This window comes from Meriones unguiculatus, chromosome 1 (genome assembly GCF_030254825.1).
Source record: "Meriones unguiculatus strain TT.TT164.6M chromosome 1, Bangor_MerUng_6.1, whole genome shotgun sequence".
Lineage (NCBI taxonomy): Eukaryota > Metazoa > Chordata > Mammalia > Rodentia > Muridae > Meriones > Meriones unguiculatus.
In genome coordinates, this window is record NC_083349.1 from 198731206 (window position 1) to 198755188 (window position 23983).

General features: G+C 43.4%; 1 protein-coding gene across 1 annotated transcript; it reads left to right on the forward strand.

Annotated features, from left to right (window-relative positions):
* The first annotated feature begins 12038 nt into the window (after positions 1–12038).
* LOC110561802 (zinc finger protein 485-like) lies at positions 12039–23058 on the forward strand. Its single transcript, XM_060386800.1, has 4 exons — positions 12039–12062; positions 12205–12331; positions 12893–13024; positions 16373–23058. The coding sequence occupies exons 1-4, from the start codon at positions 12039–12041 to the stop codon at positions 17701–17703; spliced, it is 1614 nt and encodes a 537-aa protein (XP_060242783.1). The 3' UTR covers positions 17704–23058.
* Positions 23059–23983: the final 925 nt, after the last annotated feature.

A 23983-nucleotide genomic window follows, 5' to 3' on the forward strand; every position in this document is an offset into this window, starting at 1 on the left:
GTTTCAGGACTGGGGCATCAGAGTGGCTACAACACAGTGGAAGAGACCAGATAGAGGTGTCTTTCCTACTTCCTAGAATGTGCCTGCTGGCCTCGGGGCACAAGGAAGATTATAGGGCCTGGGGAAGGGTAAGCAGGGCTGCAGATTGGGAATTTTCTGAGCCACAGAACCAGCAAATTCCTGCATGTCTCTAGACACCATGAGGAGAGGAGAAAACACAGAAGTAGAGTAAACTAGAGTTGGCTCAGAGGAGATCATCGTGGTTCACTCTTCAGGGCACACACCCAGGCTTTACAAAGAAGGATCTAGAAGCCCTTAAGGCATCTTAGTCTAATGGACCAGAAGGAAATGAGAGGAGGCTTCCTACACTCTAGAATGGTCAGTTGGGAACCAGAGAAACCACTTGATTTGATTTTTAGTCACTTGATTTGTTGGGTCTTCCTGCGATGATTTTAGAGACAGGCCCTTTAGGCTAAGTATGGAACAATGGGGGAGTTCAGGAGGTGTTTGGGGTTGCACACAGGACATGTATGAAGATTCCTGGGAGAGAAGGATGCTTGGGAAAGATTTTGAACATCCAAAGCAAGTCAGTATGCATTGGTGCCAGTTGTGGTGGAGGGCAGGGAGCATTACTGCTGGGGTGGGTACCACTGGACCCCAAGTGAGACTGAGGTCAGCCAGAGACTTAGAGTCAGTCGGAGAGGGCTCTGTCAGAAGGGTGACCAGGAGTTCTAGAAATCCTTCTATAGATGGTGTGTGTGTCTGTCCACACCCAAGTACACCTGGTGAGGTCTCAGCATTTACAGATAGCCTGATGGGCAGATTCCTCCGTTTCAGTGGCATGTAGCTGTGCAGATAAATTTGTGTCTGTGTGCTGAGGTGTCCTGAGTTTTTCTCTGAAAAATGTGTTCCTGATAGCTAAAATGTGGTTGAATTTTTCCCAAGTTTGAAGTTATATCAGCATGAGAATCTGCCATGATTTTTAGTGTCTTAAAAAAAAAAAAAACACCTGCATAGCAGAGGATATGTTTGTCGATTCCATTTTTATTGTTGCTGTTATTGCTACTACTATTGTTAGTTGTGTTTATTCTTTGATATTCTCACAAATGTCTATAATGCATTTGTTTACTCCCGCTCCCCATCTTCTTCTGTCTTCCACCCCTGCATCCACCATCCCCACCCCAAAACAGATCATTTTCCACATTAGGCCTTTTTGTTTTGTGAACCACTGATTTTAACCAGTGTCAACTGTGTGGCTGCAGGTTGGAAACAATTTCCTGGAGCCTGGTGGATTTATCCATTTGGTACACAACTGAAGGCAATGACTGTTTCTCCCCCAGAATCCATCAGTTACAGTAGTTCAGTAAGGATGGCTAGGAGCCTACGAACCTCCCCCTAACCCAGGAGGGCTACTGGCAACCCCAGTCTTGTGTGGTGGCTACGAATTCTCGAAAGAGCATCATTATGAAAACAACAAAGTATGTCATTCTGAGTAGCAAAGTGCATGGCAGTCTGTAAAGGGGATCATATGTTGGGGGACACTGTGTGCCTGGCAAAGCCTGGCCCCTGCTGCCCAGCCACAGGCCATGCGTACTGAGCCCTTTATGCTTCTTCTGTGGCCCACAGATGCTCTTCTTCAGTTTGCTTTTTCCTGGAGGTCGCACTCACAGGGAAGGAATGCTAGGGGAAGAGTGTAGCCACACGTGTACCCGTTGAAGACCTTGAACATAGGTACATAGTGCAGGGGAAACTGAGAAGGGAGAAATCCCTGGACCTTGAGGCTCTAGTAGCACTAAAATTGAAACCAGTGCACAAGAAGCATCTACTCTCTCTTGGGCACTGTTCAAACATTACTTGATGTTTATGAAGCAGTAGATCTTTGTATTTTAAGAAAGCATTTATTTTTTACTTTTAAATTATGTGTATATGTGTGTGAGGGGGAGGTCTGTGCATATATGAGTACAAGCATTCACACATGTCAGATCTCCCTAGAACTGTAGTTATGGGCAGTTGTGAGCCATTCAACGTGGATACTGGGAACAAACTCGGGACCTCTGCAAGAGCAGTAGTTGCTGTTAACCACAGCCTTCTGCCCAGTTCTTTAATCTTCATAGTTAATCATTTAAAAATATTTATTTATTTGTGTGTTTGATTGTGTGTGTGTGCACACACATGCACCCAGGTGCCCAAATGGACACTTGTATGTGAGTGTATGTGTGTAAGGGCCTGCACATTCTGTGTCACTCATGTGGAGGTTGGAAGAGGACACTTCAGGTGTCATCTTCACTTTCCATCTTGTTTTGGAGACAGCCTCTTTTGCTTGTTGCACTGTGTATCCTAAGCTAGCCGGATTTTGGTCTTCCTGGAGTCTTCCTGACTCTGTCTTTCATCTCACTCTTGGAATGTTGGGAAAACAGACTGGAACCGCTTGTGCCAACCTTTTTACCTGCCTTGTGGGATCCAAGCTCAGGTTATCAGGCTTCCATGGCAAGCACTTTTATGCTATCAGTGCCATTTCCTTGACCTCCTCAATCCATTTTTGTTCTTGTGTTTTTTCTGTTTGTTTTGTCTTTGAGTGAAAAATATGAAAAGGCTGAACAACATATGAAGAGAGAGAGAGAGCTAGTTATTAAATACATCTAGAAAATAGTTCTTTGGAGCTGGGGCATAACGCAGGCAATAGAGAGCCTGCCATGCAAATGAGAATCTGAGTTCTACCCACATAAAATGCCAGGCATGTAACCCCAACCCTAGAGAGGAGTAGCTGAGAGGGTCCCTGCTACTTATTCCTTGGCCAGCAAGTCTAGCTCAGTAAGTGGATGCTAGATTGCAGTAAGAGACCCTATTTCAAAAAACACGGTGGACTTGCTCCTGAGGAATGGCACTTGAGGTAGACCTCTGGCTTCTGCATGCACATGCATACACATGTGATGGCTCCCCTCGCCTGCCACACACACACACACACACACACACACTTGGATAGGCATGCCCCAGGTAGTATTTGAGATGTTTCTATAGCTGAAAATTATTCTTTGCTTATCTGAAAGTTATTTGTACTGTGTTCCACATATTTTTATTTATCAATCCTGGCAACCTAGTCCCTAACGTCTCACAGCTAAGAATGGTTAGATGATCCCCTCCCTTCATCCCTGGAAAAAGGACTTGCATACACAGCTCACCGTGGTGTCTTCTGGCTTGCAGCAATACTTGGGGGAGACTGGGAGCTCAAAGCATAGCCATTTTATTGACCACTCTTACTTTTATAGAGCTGGCTTCTCCATGTGCCGTGTGTTGAGGGGTACATGGAACCAGCTATCTTCAGAGGGGTCCTGTAAAGGAATGGTATAGCATCCCTATTCAGAGTCTACAGAATCTAGGAAGAATGATCATTTGCCCAAAGTCCAGGTACATAAATATTTTTCCTTCCTGCTATTGCATACAGGCTGGGGTGTAACTCAGCTGGGAGAGCACTTGCCTACCATCCAGGAAGCTAGTACTGAATAAATTGAGCATGGTGGAGCATTCTTATATTCCCAGATCAAGGGTAGTGATGGCAAGAGAATCAGAAATTCAAGGTCATCTTGGGATATAGATCTAATTCAAGGCCAAGCTGGCATACATGAGATTCTGTCTTACAGAAAAAAAAAAAAAAAAAAAAGTTAGTGTGTGTATGTGTGTGCATGTTTGGAGGGATGGAGGTGTGGCATCAGAGAGTTACTGGGGAAATAGTCAAGCAGGTAAGTCACTTGCTGTGTAAACATGAGGATTTGAATTCAGAGCCTCAGAACCCACATAAAGGCCAGGTGGAGTAGGGTGGCCTACCTCTAATCCCCATGCAAGGGAAGAGGAGACAAAATCCTTGGAGAAAACTGGCTAGCCTGACTAGGGGTTACTGAAAGCCCCAGCTTCAATACATTAGGTAGAGAAGAATCCAGGAAGATGCCTAATGTCAACCTTAGGGCTCCGTACACACATATAGGCACACAGACTCCCTCCATGTGCACCTATCCCACCATGCATGCACATACACAAGCAAAAAGAAAAAAAAAACACCCCTTAAACACCCTATAAATAAAGGATCATTGAACTCACAAGTTTGGAGTCTAAAAGTAAAAATATATACATTGTCAGGCCCTCAGCAAGGTCCTGCTTGGCTGTACTGCCTCCTGGTGGGAATGTGTGTGCTGTCTCTCTCCCTCTTCTTGCATGAGCTAGCAAAATGACTCAGTGGATAATGGTGTGATGGCCTGAGTTCAATCCCTGAGACCCACATGGTAAAAGGAGAGAACCAACTCCTTACTCAGTGGACACACACACACCTCCCACACAAAGTAAACAAACAAACAAATAAATATTACCAAAAAATGGAGAAAGGATTACACGGTGGGGTACTACTAAAATCGAATCATTCCCCTGGAGGCCCCATGTTAAACACTGTGGGCAGATTAAGTTTCTACTCTCTTGATACCATTAATGCAGCATGTTGTCCATTAAGTCCCTGTGTGGGTCTGGGGAGGGCTGGGGACAGAGCTGGTATATGGACCTGGGCTTCTGAATTCCTCACTTTAGAACAGGATTAAAACAGTGTGAGAATTGAATACTTATAAGATCTGTCTTTACTGAGCGCTGGCTGTATGCCAGGCACTAGAGGTAGGATATGATTTATAGCTGAGATTTTCCCTCAGCACTTTTACACTCATAATGATCACTCTCAGAAGCAATCTGAGAGAATCCCTAAGGAGAGATGCTATTTCTGTGAGAATGCAACCTGCCAAGGTAAATTCTGGGCATGTTCAAGGCTGAGGTAAAAGGAAAAACAGGAGAGACTTGGGGGCTGAGAGAAGGCTCATCAGTTAAGAGTACTTTCTTCTCCTGCAGAGGATCTTTCCCTGTTCCCACAAATGGGAGCATCACAAATGCCTGTGACTCCAGCTCCATGGAATCCCACACCCTTGGTGGGTATTGCATGTACATGAACACAGACACACACAGACAGAGACAGACAGAGAGAGACAGGGAGACAAAGACAGACAGAGGACAGAGGGAGAGAAAAGGGAGAAATTGATGGATGCTGCTTGCATACAGAGCTCAATGGTTTTGAGACCTGAAGAAGCAATTGGCATCAGCTCCTTGGTGAGAAGTTGTAGAAAAGTATTCCATCAGAGCATGTCAGTATGCTGAAGGTAGAATTCCTTACACAAACATGTGCACAGATGCAAGGCATGTGAAGCCTGGGGTGGGGAGGTGTGTAGGCCAAGAAGGAATTTCTCATGAGGCTTCAGAAAATCATCTAGAAAGTGCTCACTCAGCCATCAGCCATGCATTCTTGCTTTTAAAATGTATTTGTTCCTTTATGTGCATAAGTACCTGTGCCTGCATGTGTGTATGTGTATCACACATGTGTATGTGTATCACATGCATACTGAACCTGTGGAGACTGGAAGGGGGCCTCAGGTCTGCCAGGGCCACTGTGTGGGTTGTGGAAACTGAATTCAGGTCCTCTGGATGAGTAAATGGCTGCTAAACCATCTCTCCAGCCCCTAGTTCTCCCTCTCTTACAACTTCCTGGCTCTCGTGTTGGCTAGGTGTGATGAAAGATTTCATGTTGGTAACAGCAGATTTCACACAACCTTTTTCTGCCCTTTAATGTGGCCCAGGCAGGCCTTGAACCTGGGATCCTCTTGATTCTGCCTCCCCACTAGCTAAGAGCTGCACCACCAGGCTTCCACCTTTCTCTCTCTATCTCGTTTTCTCTTCAACATTTATTTATTTGTTTGTGGTGTGTGTGGGTGCGTGCACACACCCACACACACTCCTTTACAGAAGGGGTTAGAGTGCACCTTGCAGGAGTCAGTTCTTTCTCACCACATAAGCTCCTGGTATGAATCTTATGTCTTCAAGCTTGGTGCCATGAGCTTTTACCTTCCGGGCAAAAGTCCCGCTCCACTTTTTCTTAAAAAGGACCCTCATAGGACCATCAGGATGGCTTGGTGGGTAGAGTCATTTGCTGCCAAGCCTGACATAAGTTTGATTCCCAGGACACTGACTACACATGAATGCTGTGGCTCCCCTCCAAAAAAAAAAAAAAAAAAAAGATGTTTAAACTTTATTGATGTTCTTGTGGGAGGAGCTGCTCTAAATCCATTGGCTGCCTTTGGGACCCTTTACCCTTATTGGATTGCCTTGTCTATCCTTAATAGAAGAGAATGTGCCTAGTCTTACTGCAATTTGGTATGTCATGGCTGGTTGATAGCTATCGAGGCCAGCCCTTTTCTGAAGAAACAAGGGGGAGGAGTGGATGAGGAAGGAGGAGTTGTGTGTGTGTGTGTGTGTGTGTGTGTGTGAAGGACTGAGAAGAGGGAGGGGAAACTGCAGTTGGGATGTAAAATAAATAAAATTAAGATAAAAATTTAAAAGATACTTTAAAAAGAAATACGACTACACCTGAGCTCCAGATCCCATGGCCCATAGCTTCACCCTTGTCAAGCTTGACAGATAGCGTGCCTTCTCTACTGATCATCTCGTTGACCTTCTGAGAGAGAAACTTCACTGACATTGCTTTCCTATTAGGGACATGGAGCCTGATGACATCACATCCCCTGCCCGAGGCCTCCAAGCTGCAGAGCTAAGAATTTAAACCCAGACCTCCTGGCTCCACAGCCCTCTCCTAGTAATCCTACCTATATTTCACACAGTACTTTATTCTCTCACCATGAAGAGAAAGAGGAACCCAGAGGAGAAGAGTAAAACTCCAGTTAGTGAAGGTAAGAGACACAACAGTTTAGGAAAATGTAGGTTTGTGTAGGAGGGAACCTCCTAGGCCTGGCTTTAGACTTGAGACCCCCTCTTCCCACAAATATTAGCGCTAGAATCCTCTTGGGGTACTACTTTGGTTGTCTATTGCTGTGATAAAACACCTTGACAAAGACAACTTGTAGATTTATGTGAATAGGTGTTTTTTGGGTAATTCTTCGGTGCATCTCTGAATTGGCAGAGCACTTTCAGAGCCAAATGTTTGGGATCAACAGGTACAAACTTTCTTAACTTTTTTTTCTTAACTTTTTTTTAATGTATCCATCATGTATATGTATGATGGAGGTCAGAGGATGACTTTCTGAATTCACTTCTGTCCTTTCACCATGTGGGTCCCAGGCTTAGAAGCAGATGCCTCTTACCTTCTATGCCATCCTGTTGGCCTGGCACCACGGTGTCTAATGTACAGAAGACGTCACAGTTAAAAGTAGTATTACCTCTCCTTCCTCAGCAACCTGTGTTTTCTCTGGACTAGTGCTATCCGGAAAGTGTTACATTCATAACCAACTATGTGTGTATTCATTACTATGTACCTATGCACACTTTTCCACACATGTGGTCGCCCGCTACAGGTGCCACTCAGGGGTTTCTCTGAACAATCAGATGCCTGCCTGGGATGGAGTACAGTGTGCAGCACGTGGCAGTGCTTGTCAGTTGCGCCCCTCATGGAGCATTTATTATGAATGGGTTTCCCTACTCTTAAAAGCCTGAATGGCCTCATGACTCCTTCCTCCTCCACCAGCCTCACCTTCACCAAATCCTGATCAGACACAAAACCAGCTCTCTGAAAAGAAGCAAAGAATCCCAACCACATCGCTGCCAACCTGGTACAAGGTAAGTTGCTGGTTTTTCCCTTTGACCAGAAACTAGGTTGGTCTGGAGAAGGTAAGGGCATTCCCCCCTTTCTATCCCATACATTGTACTTTCAAAGGACCACCCCATGGGGGATTTTTCTAAGAGATGCTCCCCCTTTCTCAATTCCCATCTCTGATAGGATGACACCAACTTCACAATTTTCTTCCTTCTCTTTCCTTAAGATTATTTTATTTTAATTATGTGTATGTGTGTATATATGTGCATTTGAATGCAATGCCCTGGAAGCCAGAAGAGGGCGCCAGACCACCTCGAGCTTGAGTTACCGATGGTTGTGAGCTGCTAGGCATTAGTATTGGGAACTGAACTCTGACCGTCGAGCAGGGAGCACTCTTAATCACCTAGTTATCTCTCCAGCCCTTGCTTCATTTTCTTTAGAGCCGTCATCGCCATCTGTCACTGTATTATATTTTTAGCTTGTTCATCAACTGTCTGCTCTTTTGCATCTGCGAGGACAGGGCCGATGCCTTCTGTTGACTGGCTGACATATCCCCTGTGCCCAGGGTTAGGCTTAGGCTTAGGCTTAGGCTTAGGCTTAGGCTTAGGCTTAGGGTTACTAAACACTAAAGCATATTGTCCTTTGGAGGTAAAAGGTTTATTCGCACTGTGGATAGATAGATAGCAGCATGGCAGGGCCTCTGAGAAGGTTCAAACCCGAGAGGCAGAGTAGAGAAGTTATTCTGCATGAGCCTGCATCCATGTGGCAGCGGAAGAGAAGGGAGCTCTGAGGAGGAATGTGGGACTACTAAAATGTGAGCCAACAGGGCGCGTGCAGTAGATTTGTATCTGTTATACTCATAGCCTTCTGATGTGGCTTTCGTTAGTCTGGAAGCCTGAGACCTATGAACTTCCTTGGGGACATAAAAACGATACCTGCCATTCTCCTGGAATCTGGGCACCTGGAGACATTCTGAGCCCTTGGTTAGACATTCACAGACAGGCACTCCCTCAGTGGGGGCTTGCTCTTTCCTTTACAGAAGAAAGAGGCCATTGTAGGCCCACCCAGCCTAAGCAGCAGTCTGGTCTGGATTTTAACAAGCACTTTATATCTACGGGCTGTATGAGTGAATGAACAATGAATGAGTGCGTGGATGAAGGAATGAATTAGTGAATGGCTCTTCTGAGACATTCAAGCCTTGGCATAGTCCACTTAGAGTCCACACTTCCTTCTTATGCTGGCATTTCAAATTTCTATTTGGGGATGCCTTGTCTTTGAATCACTTTGGGTAAAGCTGATATTTTCTTTCAATTCTTTTAAGTTAATGACGTTAATTATGTTTTCCAATTCTTTAATGTAACATCATTTTCTGTGACAAGTTCACACATGTATAGAGTGTATCATGAGCCTATCCACACACACACACCCATTGTCGTCTCTCACCCCTCTCCCATTCCTACTCCTTCCCTCTAGAACCTTCCTTCCTTCTATTTTTATGTCTTTCTTTTTTGGCCCATGAATGTAATTAAGGTTGTTTGCTTTAGCATGGGTGTGGGATTATTTACTGGACTGTGGGAAATTTAGCAGTGGTTACACTACTGAAGAAAATGGCATTCCCCTCCCCTGGCAAACATTAGCCACCAATAGTTCCTAAGAGACAGGTGGGGCCTCATGATCCCCTCCCCCCTGTAATTATGGGATGTTGATGGGCCTACTCTTGCGCAGGTACCCACAGCTGCTGTGTGTTCATGAGTGCATCGACCATGTCATGTCCAGAAGACAGCATTTCACAGCACTCCTCTTCATCCTCCAGCTCTTACATTCTTTCCACCTCCCTCTTCTACAGTGTTCCCTGGGCCTTGGACAGGGTGATGTAGGGAGAGGTTGGTCTTTACCTCGCCCCACTTCCAGGCTTGCTCAGGGCCATAGCGATTGATTCAAAGCTGGGCGTGTGACTCAGTCCTAACCAGTGAGAACTGGTCTTGAAACTTTTGTTGACCTCAGGGTTGCTTAAACTGCTGGGACAGAATCCTGGAGGGGCACTGTGGCAAATGAGAGTTCCAGAGGAGAGATGGGGAGAGATGGGCAGCCATCAGCAAGTCTGAAGTGCCTGGAGGCTCACATGGGCTTCCACTCAGCAACTGGAGGACCGGACCGTCTTTTCTATTAGCAACAGCAGCAACACACACACACAATGCACATACAGAGACACACACACATATACACACATACATATATACATACATATATATACACACCCACATATATATACACATACATATATACACCCACATACACACACATGCACACATACACACCATACATACACGCATATACATCACACACATATACAGTCATAGACACATATCCACTATATACATACATATACACATACAACACACACACAGAGATTATACACATATACACATATACATACACACTATACACATACACACAAACACTATACGCATACCCATATACACATATATGCACATATATATACACATACCCAAATACATATATACACACATACATACATGAATACACATACTACACATTGACACACACAAATACATACACATATCCAGACTACACTCATACATATACATACACTTACACATTGGACACATACATAAGCACATACGAGTACTCACTATACACACATACACACATAGCCACCGTGCATACATACGCATTTACCACACAAGAATACATACCTACATATATACACACCACATATACATATCCACCGTACATATCCACCACACAGACATATTACACAGACGCACACACATGCACATACACAGAAACAATCATTTAAAACTCACAAGGTCGTAGTTGTAACTGCACAAAGTTCACCCAGCATCTGGAATTTGCTGACATTTCTCCTATTGCTCCACTCTACGCATACTTATTTTCAAAGCCAGTGAGCACAGAGCGCCCACCTCTTAATACTCCAGTCTGTGTTTCTTAAGGACAATAGTGATTTTTAGTGCTGGAGACTGAACTGTGCTGTCAGTCAGTCTTCGCATCTCACAGATGTGGAATCAGAGGCATGGGAAGTCACTCACTTGAGGACCCCCAGCTCGTTGGTGGTTAGGGGACCTCAAGCCCAAGGCCCTGGCCCTGACTCCACATGCCTCAGCCCTGGAACTGTACAGTGCTCACTCTAACACAGTGCTAAACTTCTCCCTTTCCTTCTCTGTTCTTTCCTCTTGAAGCTGTTTTCCTTCGGTGTTCACCCCCCGAGTGACCTGCTCTGCTCTGCCTTCTCTGCCTTCTCAGCACTGGAGCTCCAACTGTTATCTACTCTTTTAAGCACGTGGAGAGGTCTCCTGGGCATGATGCTCTCCTGGCACCCATCATGCCTCATGGGGATGCTCCCGAGGCCATGTCCAGGCCCCCCTCCCTGCTCTGCCCTGGGTGCTCTCAAAGGACATACATTTGGCTGTGGCCATGTGAGGTGTTTGAGGAGAATGGTGCTGCTGTCCTTATGTGTTAGTCTGTGTGTGAGCATTCGGGGGACCTTTGATCTTGTTCTTTCTTAGGAAGCTGAGGTGGGTTCACCCCAGTGCAATTCACAATCTGAACCAAAGGAAACGGAGTATAGGAAAGAAAGGTCCTTTTCTTTGGTCCTTCTAAAAGCAAATACAGGGCCTGCGAGATGGCTCATTGAGTAAGGGTGCTTTCCAGTACCCGCTCTTAATCAAGAAGCCATCTCTCCAGCCCCTGATTATTGAACATTTTAATGCTTTTTCTTACCTCACGGGTTTCCAATATCCCATCAGCCAAGCCTGGGTTCAGAATGGGAACACAATGCATGGTCACACACTCCTAGTTCCATCTCTATTGATAAAAGAAGGGGAGGCTTTACTTGGCTTATAGTTCCAGGTCACAGTCTACTGCTGTGGGGAAGTCAGGGCACCCACAGTCAAGAGCAGAGACAGGAATGCACCTGTGCTGCCTGCTTGCTTAGCACTCAGCTAGATTTCTCTCCTCTTACACTGTCCAGAGCCAAAACTATGAAATGCTACACCTATGATCAGGCTGCATCTTCTGGTCCTAATGGACTCAATTAAGATAACTCTTCCCCACACAGACTGGCCTGATCTAGACAGTTCCTCACTGAGACTCTCTCTGTGGGTGATTCTAATCCTTGCCAAGTTAACAATTAAAACATGGTCAGCAGTTAAGACCACTTACTTCTCTTGAAGAGGACCTGAATTTGGTTCCCTGCAAATACATTAGACAGCTCACAATGGCCTATGACTCCAGTTCCAGGAGATCTGACATCCTCTTTTGGCCTTTGCAAGCACCTGCACACACGTGACACAAACCACATAGACATACACATTACACACATACACATTAAAACACATACACACAAACATACACACAAACACACACAAATGGTATGGACCTAATGCAAAGTGAGGAGGTACCAGGGCCATCTTCGAAGTCTGCAACATTGGTGTAGAATTCTGAATACAGCCCAAACTCCCACCTCTTTGCATCTCCTCTCCTGGGCCAAGGGAAAGACGAGGCCTCGTATGAGCGGGAGTGGGACTTTGGTGTTATAGGAACCAGTGATCTTCAAAGATGTAGCTGTGTACTTCAGCCAGAAAGAGTGGCAGCTACTGGAGCCTGCTCAGAAGGACCTGTACAAGGACGTGATGCTGGAGAACTACGGGAACCTGATCTCTGTAGGTAAGGATGATCTCCTTACACTTTGTTCTGGCCTCATGAGAGCCTGTGGGTCTCACTTTTGAGAGGCTGTGGTTCATATGCATGAACTCTTGCCAGAAGACTAAATTCAGACACTGTAAATTGGATGCCATTGGCATCATCCTAAGACTGGCACTTTCAACAACCATCCCTCCTCCACTTCAGAAGCTTAGTTTTTAACTCATACCCAGGGAAAAAAAAGGTGGAATGTGTTAGGAATGGATAGGCCCCTCTTCTCACTCATTTCCTCACCTTCTTTGACTGGTCTGGCTGAAGTCACAGGAGCCCAGTTAAGACAACAGGGTTCCAGAATGGGCTCATTGGCTACTACAGTTGTGAGCTCAGTTTCTTGGATTAGCATGATGGGGAGATAGTAGTGGAACAAGGCTAAGGATGCGATTGCCTCCAAATTCCAGTTGGCTGTTCTTTGAAAAAAAATCTCTTAGCTCTTTCCTTCCTATGCAAACATTTGTTTTGATAAGGGATTCCTGGGAGCTATGCAAAAGTTTTTTTCCTTGTTGTTGTTCTTCTTCTGTGGAACAGAATATTATATTTTCAAGCCAAAGTTGATCACCAGGTTGGAACAAGGAGTTGACCTTTTCTCCAAAGAGAATGATGTTCCTGGAGAGCCCCAGCAAGGTGCAGCAGGAGTCAGCAGAAGTGACACCACTGCAGGTGAGTCACAGGGACATTGTAATATCTCTGTGAGCTATCATTCCTGTCCTCCATCATTGTGGGGAGGGGGGTGGTGACAGGGTGACTGCAGAGCTTGATTCATTTGAGGCAAAGTTCATCTTTCTGCCAACCCCAGAGATATTTGCACTCGCCAGTGTAGCACTGTACTTCCTCCCTCTCCCATGTTCCCTGCGGTTGCAGGTGACAGAGACAACCTGACTTGAGACCTTTATTCTGGACCTATTGTCCTCAAATGACAATTCTCCACTGTTTTACAGTTATCGCTCCTACCAGAACATTTTGCTTTTTATTTGTGTGTGTGTGTTGCCCACATGAGGATCTGGGTACATGTGGAGGCTAGAACAAGATATCAGATGTCTTCCTCCATGTCTCTCCATCTTTTTTTTCTAAGACAAAGTCTCTCACTGAACCAGAAGCTAATCTTTTTGGCTAGGCTACTCAGCTAGTGAATTCTTAGAATCCATCTGGCTCTACCCACTAATGATGGGATTACAGACATATAGCTATGCCTGGATTTTTAGTGGGTGCTGAGGATTTGAACTCAGTTCCTCATGCTTGCAGATGAAGTGCTCTTACCCAGTGAGATAGCTCCCCAACCCCTAACTTTCCTTTTTGTCTATAGTTCAGTGTCTTAATTGTTTAAAGGATGTTAATAGCATTGTTTTTGAGAAGATTGGTTTCTACCTGACTTTAATCTTTTAAAATATCATTGCTAATTCACAGCCCTCTGTTGACTTACAAAAATAACAGTACTTTTTTGAATCACATAATCATTACTTACCATGTTCTGACCTCAAGAATTCAGATAGATGATTTTTATTAAGATAATATATACAACTAGGATGAGGATGAGACAAAGCTTGCTATGTATCCTAGCCTGGACTTGTTCTTGGAATCCTCCTGCCCCAGATCTAAGTGCTGGGATTATAGGTATATTATGTCATCCTCAGTTAATGCATGCATTTATGAAGAATTTCATTTTGTAATAAGTGGTGTTCATTAAAGATAGCAATCTGGAGATGGTGAGATGGCTCAGTGGGTGAAGGTGCTTGCTTCCAGGCCTGACGTCCTGAGTGCAGTCTCTGAAACTCACATGGGGAAAGGGAATGACATCAACAAGTTGTCCTCTGCCCTCCATGGCTGTGTAGAGGCGTACACATGCCCATTCCACACTCAAATAATAAATGTAATTTTAAAAACAACAATCCTTGTGCACGCCTTTAAACCCAGCACTTGGGAAGCAGAGGCAGGCAGATGATCTCCATGAGACGGAGACCAGCTTAGTCAGGATAGCCAGAGCCACACAATGTGAGATCCTGTCTGAAAGCAAACCAGAACAAACCACCAATACCCTTTCTTAGTCTAGCTTCCACTTCCCTATTCTAGTGTTTTCATTTGTTTTTAAATTTGCATACAAAGTGACAGGCTTCGTTGTGGCATTTTCTGACATAACTCTTCTTGTCGATTGTCCTACCCCATTTCCCTTGTTCCTCCCTGCAGCTTCACTTCTGCATTTATGGCCCCATGTTTCCTATCACCTTCCTTTCTCCCGTCCCCTCCCTTGCAACCTTCCTCCACTCTTGTGGTCTTCTTTCTAGTTTCATGTCCCACGTTTGTCCACTTCTAAATATGTGTACACATGTACATGAAAATTGAAATATAGGATCTCCAAATGAGAGAAAATATCTGATTTTTGTCTTTCAAGTCTGCCTTTTCTTTTTGGTTGTTTTTCAAGACAGTTTTTCTGTCCTGAACACACTTTGTAGATCAGGCTGGCCTCCAACTCACAGATATCCAACTGCTTCTGCCCTTTTTTTTCTTTTTTATATTCATCACCTAATCTCCCTTATGTATCATTTTTAAGAAAAATTGTGATTTACAGTGATTTTAGCACCTGCCTACTAAAATAATTGAAATATGAAATAGGAACATTATGGAAATGTTGTCTTAGGCGTTGTTAGGACAAAAAAGGTCCAAGTGACTTATAAAGAACATACATGTATCTTTGTAGTTCTAAAGTCCAGGTTTTGGGAACAAGCCCAACTGATCCCTATAGAGAGCCTTCTTTTGGACTGTAGGCTTCACACCTTCTTTGTGTGCTTACATTATATAAATATATCTGGAAGCTCTCTGGCCCTTTTTTGAAACAATGCTCTCATCCATGAGGGGTTCATTCTCATGGCGTAAATAACATCTTAGTGGCCCCACTTTTAGGGATTAGCAGCCATGATAGTAGGGATTAACCAAGATGGCATAGCATTCAGTTATTAAGAGAGAGAACATCAAGAACTCCCACAGACATCTGGTGGAAATGCTGATTGGTAGAGGTCTTTAGGGGAAAATAACCATTAGACAGTACCTACCAGAACTGTACAAATATGAGTATCTCAACGACTATAGTCCCAGATATAGACATAATAGAAATGTGTGCTCTATTCAATGTGCCTCAAACTGAGGTCTAGGCAAATGCCAATTAGTGGGAAAATAGTGAAATATATTTCAATGTTTATATAAAGAAATATTATAAATAAAGCAAATGAGAGAGAACCATGATACAGAATAGTGCGGGTGAATCTCACACAAATAATATTAAGCGCAAAAAGGCCAGGTACTAAAGAGTACATATTGTAGCTGCATTTAAGATATCTAAGAACAGACAAAACTAATTTATACTCTTAGAAGCCAAAGTTGGGGCAGGGAGATGGCTCAGCAGGTAAGGGCACTTGCCACCAAGCCTGACAGCCTGCCTTGGTTGGATGCTAGAACCTCTAAAGTGAAAGGAGAGAACCAGCTTATACAAGGTGGCCACTAACTTCCATATGCAAACTGTGGCACACTTTGTACCTCCCTCATTCCATAAGTTCCAAGAATGTGAAGACAATGACTAGAAAGAAAATAACAGAGGGCTGAGGTAGAAATGATTGCTTACATGCCTCTTATCTTAACCTTGATACGATAGGCACTAATATGTTCAATCTGTGAACACCAGACAAATTAATATTTTATATTTTAAACTTTTTGTACATGTTAATTATTAGTAAATATTTTTTATTAAAATAAAACTGTACACGAAACAGAAGTTTCTGTTCTAAATCTGGAGCTAGAGAAATGGCTCAGTGGTTAAGAGTGTTTATTGTTCTTGAAAGGACCAGGAATCAGCTCTCAGGATCCATGTCACACAGCTCAACTGCCTGTAACTATAGATCCAGGACATCTGATGCCCTCTTGTGGCCTGCACAGGCATCTGCATTCACATGCATGTACTCATATACAGTCACATACATATACACTTTTTTTTTAATAATTTAATATTTAAATCTTCTTCAGGGAAGAAGACAGGGAATAACTCAAAGACAGAAATCTGGAAGCCAGACAATTCTAAGACAACATCACTGGAGAAGCGAAAGAAAACAGATAAAGGGGGTGTTTCCCAGAGTTTGAGGGCAGAAAAGAACTCCAAGTGTGATGACAGACCACCTCAGAATAAAGAGAAAGGTGGTTCAACTTCAACTACAGAAGGAGGCAAAGCAACCACTCCTGGCCATAAGAAGCATGAATCTGTGACCCCGGGAACATCCTCGAGTCAAACATCAGCAACCACAACACCACAGAGCACCCCTCAAGAAAAGTTGACTTCGGGGAAAGACTCTCACGAGAAAACACAGAATGTCAGCAGCTCCTCAAACCCAAAGCGCAAGCCTGCCCGACAAGGTAAGAACCACTTTAAATGTAAGGAATGTGGGAAGACCTTCAACCAGACCCTCCACCTTGTGGAGCATGAGAGAATTCACACGGGGGAGAAACCACACAAGTGTGACACATGCGGCAAATCTTTCAGGCACCTCTCATACTTTCTTACACACTACCGAATTCACACGGGAGTGAGACCCTACAAGTGTAAGGAGTGTGGCAAAGCCTTCAACAGCAGCTCCACTCTCAACAACCACTGCAGGATCCACTCAGGAGAGAAACCTTTCAAATGTGAGGAGTGTGGGAAAACCTTCAAGCAGAGCACAAAGCTCACTCGTCATCAGCGGATTCACACAGGGGAGAAACCCTACAAGTGTGGAGAATGTAACAAGTGCTTTGGCCGCAGCTCATCCCTGAGGGAGCACAAGAGGATCCACACTGGAGAGAAGCCATACCGCTGTCAGGTATGTGGGAAATCCTTCAGGGTCAACTCACATCTTTCGGAACATCAGCGGCTCCATTTAAAGGTGAAGCCTTACAAGTGTGATAAGTGTGGGAAGCACTTCCGAAATAGCTCTTACTTGTCAGAACACAAGCAGATCCATGTGCCTGGGGCCCGGGTGGACTGCTCAGAATGTGGAAAAGTCTTCGCTTGCAAAATAGCCCTTCTGAAGCACCAGAAGAGACATGAGGCAGACTCCAGGTATCGGTGCAAGGGATGTGACAAGACTTTTAGATGTAAGTCAAGCATCCAAAGGCATGAGAGGCTACACGCTGGAGAGAAGCCTTTTGTGTGTACTAAGTGTGACAAAGGTTTCACTGACAAAACTACACTGAATAATCACTTGAAAATCCACTCTGGAGATAGGCCAGATCCATGTGCCCAGTGTGGGAGAACCTTTAAAAAACTGGCTACCCTGCTGCTTCACCAGAAAAAGCATGTTAAAAAGAAACCTGAAGATATATAAAAGACCTTTATCTAGAACTCATATTTGGGTCTTGGGAACAAAGTCAAAATGAGAGAGACTATGTAAGCAAACAGTCCTTTCATTTCTTAGTTGTTTTCTAAAAGACTGATTTGAACCTTTCCCCCATTTGGAGCACTTGTGCAATATAGGGACATTTGTTGTTGTTACTTTTTCAACAGACAGGTGCTACTATCAACTGCATCTATGGATGGAGGCAAAGGATGATGTCAAACATCCTACAATGTACTAAACAGACTATCTTGCCTTCCGATAACTCAGAATGATCTGGCCTCTCTCAAACAAAAGCCCTTTGGGCATTTGAATTTGAGAAAGAATTCAGGTAGAATTTTGTCTGCCAGCCACTACAGTAACCACTAACTAGGCACAGTTGCTTAAATGTCAAAGAATCAACATGAAAAAAAAAAACAAAACATTTAAATGTAATCTATTGGCTGTGTCATCAACAGCACCAACATTTCAACAATTAGCGTGTCTATGGGGCATCATCAACAGCTACCGTTTTCCAACACCATGGAAGACTCCATTCAGAGAGGATCTTAATGACAAACAATTCTTTTATGGGATGACCTTGAGAAAATAGGACAAAGCTTTGTGACACTGAATTTGTGTGTTTTGTTTTTGGTTTTGTTTTTTTTTTTTTTTAATAGCAGAATGTAGCATTTTGTAAGTTTTGTGAATGTGTTGGAGCCTGTGATATTTGGAGCACTTTCATATCTCCAATTGGCCAGTGGTCCACCCACAGGACTCCTACCTCCATCTGTTCAGTGGGTTACTGATGACGGCACTAATAACTGTGAGCGTCTGTTGATCATTATCTACCTAACAAGTGTGGTGCTGAACTCTTTATGTGGATTAGCAGAGCTAATTCTCATCAGAGTCCTATGAAATAAGAACTGTTATGTACCTAGTTTTCTGTTGATCAAGGCTTTCTTTAAGAGTGTTGTTGTTCTCCTCTCCATCTCCTACTCTGCTTCTTCTGATTCTTCTGATTTTATTATTCTTCTTATTCTTCCCAGAGGATGCCTACCTCCACTGTGCCATGGGCAGAATGATCAGTAGGTTACTAACAGCATTACTGAGACATTTCTGTGTTTGTTGATGTCTTTCTACCTGTCAAATATGGTGCTGAAATCTTTACATGAACTACATCACTTAATCGATCCTACCAGTAACATGAAATAAGGAGGATTATGTACATAACTTTATTTTATTTTATTTTACTTTTTTATTTTTATTTTTATTTTTTTTTTTGAGGCAGGTCTCACCATGTAGCCCTGACTATCCTCAAGCTTGTGACAGTCTTTCTGCCCCAGCTTTTCTGGTGCTGGGATGGCAGATGTGAGCCACCATGCCCAGCTGAGCTGCTTTGTAAGGAAGGTTTATTTCCAATATTGCACTTAAAGCAAGACTGCATTGCTATTTTTATATTGCACTCTTTCAAATAGATAAGATTTATTATATGTTAGCATAAAATGTGTGTGTGTGTGCGCACGCGCGCGCGCGCGTGTGCGTGTGTGTGTGGGTGTGTGTGCTTGCATTTCTTGTAAACAGCTCCTGATAGCAGAAAGCAGGAGCTGGGACTGAGGTCAGTAAATCATGAAGTGTACAGACATAGGTGGGTCTAGCTACAGCCAGTTGGAAGGTTTTGGTACATACCACACGAAATCATTTATGAATTTTCTGTCCAGTGATTGTTTGGAGGCATACAAAGAAGGTATCAAGTTATTGGGACAGAGACTCAGCATCTCATGAATCTGAAAGTATTTTTCTCTGTGACCCTTCATGGGAAACATTGGCTGGCAACCTCTGAATGGCAGATGAGCTGGCGTGGATTGAGACTCCTACTGCCATTGTGCTGAGGGCAGAATGCTTCATGGGTTACTAATGAGATCACTGATAACTGTGAGCATCTGTTGATTGCATTCTACTTATCAAGTGTGGTTCTGAACTCTGTGTGTGGATTAGCAGAGCTAATTCTCATCAGAGTCCTATGAAATAAGAACTGTGTGTACCAAATTTTCCATTTTGAAAATCAAGGCTTTTCTTTAAGGGTATCTATCTCCTCTCTCTTCTCCTTTCCTTTATTATTATTAATATTTTTTTAATTTACAGGACTCCTACCTCCATTGTGCCTTGGGCAGAATGATCAGTAGGTTACTAACAGCATTATTGAGGCATTTCCGTGTTTGTTGATGTCTTTCTACCTGTCAAATATGGTGCTGAAATCTTTACATAAACTATAATAGTTAATCAATCCTACCAGTAATATGAAATAGTATGGAATAAGTATTATGTACCTTTTTTTTTTTTTGAGGCAGAGTCTCACTGTGTAGCCCAGACTAGCCTTAAACTTGTGACAGGCTCCCTGCCCCAGCTTTTCTGGTGCTGGGATGGCAGATGTGAGCCACCATGCCTGGCTGAGCTGCTTTGTAAGGATAGGTTATTTTCAATTTTGCACTTAAAGCAAGACTGCATTGCTATTTTTATATTGCACTTTTTCAAATAGGTAAGATTTGTTATATATTTGCATAAAATGTGCCTTAAAATTTTGTATATTATACACATATATGTAATATATATGCGCTTGTATTTCTGCTGTCCCCTGACAACAGAAAGCAGGAGCCGAGACAGAGTTCAGTAAATCATGGAGTGTACTGACTTAGGTGGATCCAGCCACAGCCCACTGGAAAAGTGCTTTGGTACACACCACATAAACCTGTTTATGGATCATCATCTATCCAATGGCTGCTTTGGGGTTTGCAAAGACAGAGTCAATTTACTAGAACAGAGAGCCAGCATCTGATGAAGCTGTAAAGACTCTATGGCCAGTGGAAAGTTGGCTAGCCCACCTCTGAATGGCTGATGAACTGGAATGAAATAGGGAGGAAGCGATTCAGAAAAAGCAAAGGCTGATGTTAAGGCAGCCTCATTGGAACTTTTGGGCCACATCTCTCAGTATTGAAGATGTTGCAGTCTACCACAGACCACCCGTGTGTGTTTGTGTGTGTAGCCACATGTCTGCATATTAGAAGACAAGTTTTGGAGCCATGGAAATGGTTCAGTGGTTAAAGCCCTCGAAAATGTGAAGACCCAAGTTCAGGTCCCCAGAATACATGTAAATATCAAGTGGGTGTAGTGCCCTCCTGTGATTCCAGGCTCAGAAGGACAAGGGCTCTCCAGAGCAAGCTTTCTAGAAGAACTAGCCACATGGAAGAATTCTGGGTTTTTATTGAGAGACTGCTCTCTGTTTGCACTCTCTCCCACTTATGTGTGTGTGTGCATATGTAGACACCCATGCACACATGCACACAGCACTCACACATATACACTCATGTGTATGAAAGTGGAAAAAGCACAAATTAAATTAAAAAGACAAGTGCCATAAATAGGACCTGCCAGTATTAGATGTAGGTTCTAACCTGCTCTCACTTAAATGTGCCAGTGACAACACTCAACACTGATTTTGTTCAGATTGTAGAAACTTGTCACTCACAGTTTGCAAAGCTCTGGCAGGTATCGGGGCAGCAGGTGAGAAGACCAGAATTATCTACTGTCTTCTTCACCAGACCCTCAGCCATGCTTGAAGGACTTCTCAGAAGACATATATGGTGGCTAGTCCCACAATACCAACTGATGCAGCCTGTGTGTTCCAGACGCAGCCAATGGAGTTGGGAGCCAGGGTATAGCAATGTTCCTAGGCTTCCTAGATTGTCTTTATATCTTATTTGGAACATTTTCTTTCCACCCTTTGCTCTGAGAGAGTTAGAGGGCACACAGATCTCTTAAAGTAAAAGCAGGGAAGCCACAAATGAAGAAATCCTAGGACTCTGGTTGGAGCTATGTGATGTGGACATAACTCTCAAAAGGATCACAGGAGTGGGACCAATATGTGATGTGGGGAGGTGACTCCATGTGTCCTGTTATTTTTATAGTGGTTGTTTATGACTGTGAAACATTTGCATGTGAATGGGACTGGCTAGGGTATCTTCCCCTAGCAAGAGGAAAAAGAGACTATGTTTATTCGGATCCCTTTGGTTGCAAACAAGAAGCCAACTCACACTAGCTGAATTGAAAACCAAAGCAACAAAAGGAAATTGTGAACATGTATACCTGGGAGGGCTCCGTGCATGAAGGGTTCATTGTTGACAGCTGTGAACCTCGATTAGAATCAAGAACTTGATACAGCCAAGGCATCTCTTATCTCAGGAGCTCTGTGTATTTACATCGTCCTTCTTTCATAAGACTGGAGCATTCTCCATGACAAGGAAAGATGAATGCCTCATGTGCCGATGCTTTTCAAACTTAGAAGAAACAGTGTCTCTCTCCCAGATAAGTCCCAAAGAAGATCCCAGCGAGGCTGCTGCAATTGGGAAGTGGTCAAAGGACTGGTTGGGCCTTTTTATCTTTGAGGAACTGCAATGAGAATGCAGCAATTTTGTAATTTTTAAAAAAGATGATCTCTACAGGGAGTTACCAGAAAGATAGGAGCAATCTCCCAGCAGTAGCATGAACAGAGACAGCAGTTAGAGAGCAACCTGATTGAAGTATTGCCAGCAATAGCTTTCTCTGTCTTAAACACACTCTATCTCAAAGCATGGCTGGTGTTTTGTTTTGTTTTGTTTTGAGACAGGGTTTCTCTCTGTAGCACTGGCTGTCCTGGAACTTATTATGTAGACCAGGCTGGCCTTGAACTCACAGAAATTCACCTGTCTCTGCCTCCCAAGTACTGGGATTAAAGGTATCACTGCCTGGCTTTTTTATTTTTTTGGTTTGGCTTTGTTTTGTTTTTCATGATAAAATTATTATATTCCTAAACTGGCAAGAAGATTAAGCCAGTAACGGCGCATATTACTAAGCCTGGCGACATGAGTTCAATCCCAGGGTTTTACACAATGGAAGGAGAAAACAGACTCTGGCAGGCTGTTCTCTGATATCCATATGGACACCCTGGCTTGCACACAAACATAAACATATACACACAATGAACAAATGTAATAAAAAATGTCTTCTTTGATTTGTAATACATCCCTGGTTATTATTCAAAGTTTAGTCAAAAGGTATGTAAGAAGGTTCATTCTGACATTTATCTTAAAGAATGAATACACAGCAAATATTCAACAATGAAACATATATTATACTTTTTGCTTTTTTGAGACAGGGTCTTTCTATGACATCCTGGCTGACCTGGAATGTAGATCAGGCTGGCCTTGACCTCATAAAGATCCTCCTGTCTCTGCCTTCTAAGTGCTGGAATTAAAGGCATGTACCACCACACCCAGCTATATATGTATTTTAGTGCATGTACAAGAAAAATAAAAATAGACTATTGTCTTATTTTTTGTGTTTGTTTTCTCTGACTATAAGCAACATTTTGATAATACTTTACATTTATGCTTTGAAAAGTACTTTTCATACATGTATGAATACAATATATTTTGATCATATCTACCTTCCAGTTCTCCCTGGAACATCCCTCTACACACATGCACACACACACACATTTCTCTCCCAATTAAATAGCCCTTTTTCCCCCTAAAGCCAATGAGTCCAGTTAGTGTTGCCCATATGCTCATGGGTGTTGGGCCGTCTGCTGGGGAACAGACAACCTTCCAGTGGTCCCTCACGTTTAACAATATATTGAATATTGAAATCAATGATACTCTCAAAGAAAAGTGACTCTACCTTCTCCAGTGGCCATCAACTGCCAACAGCATAACAGGAGACTTTCCTGCACCCATACTTAATTATTTAGCAAGTTTTCCCCCTGTGCAGGACTTGTATAAGTGACCATAGCTGTTGTGAGTTCTTACGGCCGTGTCAAATGCACAAGAAACCATCTCACAGCACCCCTCCTCATCTTCTAGTTCTCATCTCATGTTCTTTCCACTCTGCATCACAATCTCCTTTCAGCCCACAGCAGTCAGGTTGATACAACTTCTCATCTATTGATGAGCACTCAAAGTGGCTTACTCTCAGTACTCTGAACAATTGTGAAGCTCTGGGTCAGGGCCAAGTGGAGAAATGAACAAATCTGAGGCAGGAGACTCCATGGGCCAGGAGCCTTGAGTGGGCTTCCAGGGCTCAGGCATGTTTCAATCCCCTGAACTGTGGAAGTGAGGCAGGAGGAACACTTCCTGGACTTGTCTGAGGCAGTTTCATGTGCCAAATTGTACAGAATGGTTTTGAAGTCAGTCCGGGTTACATAGCAAGGTTCTATTAAAAAATTAAAATAAAGGAAGCTGGAGAGATTGATCAGCAG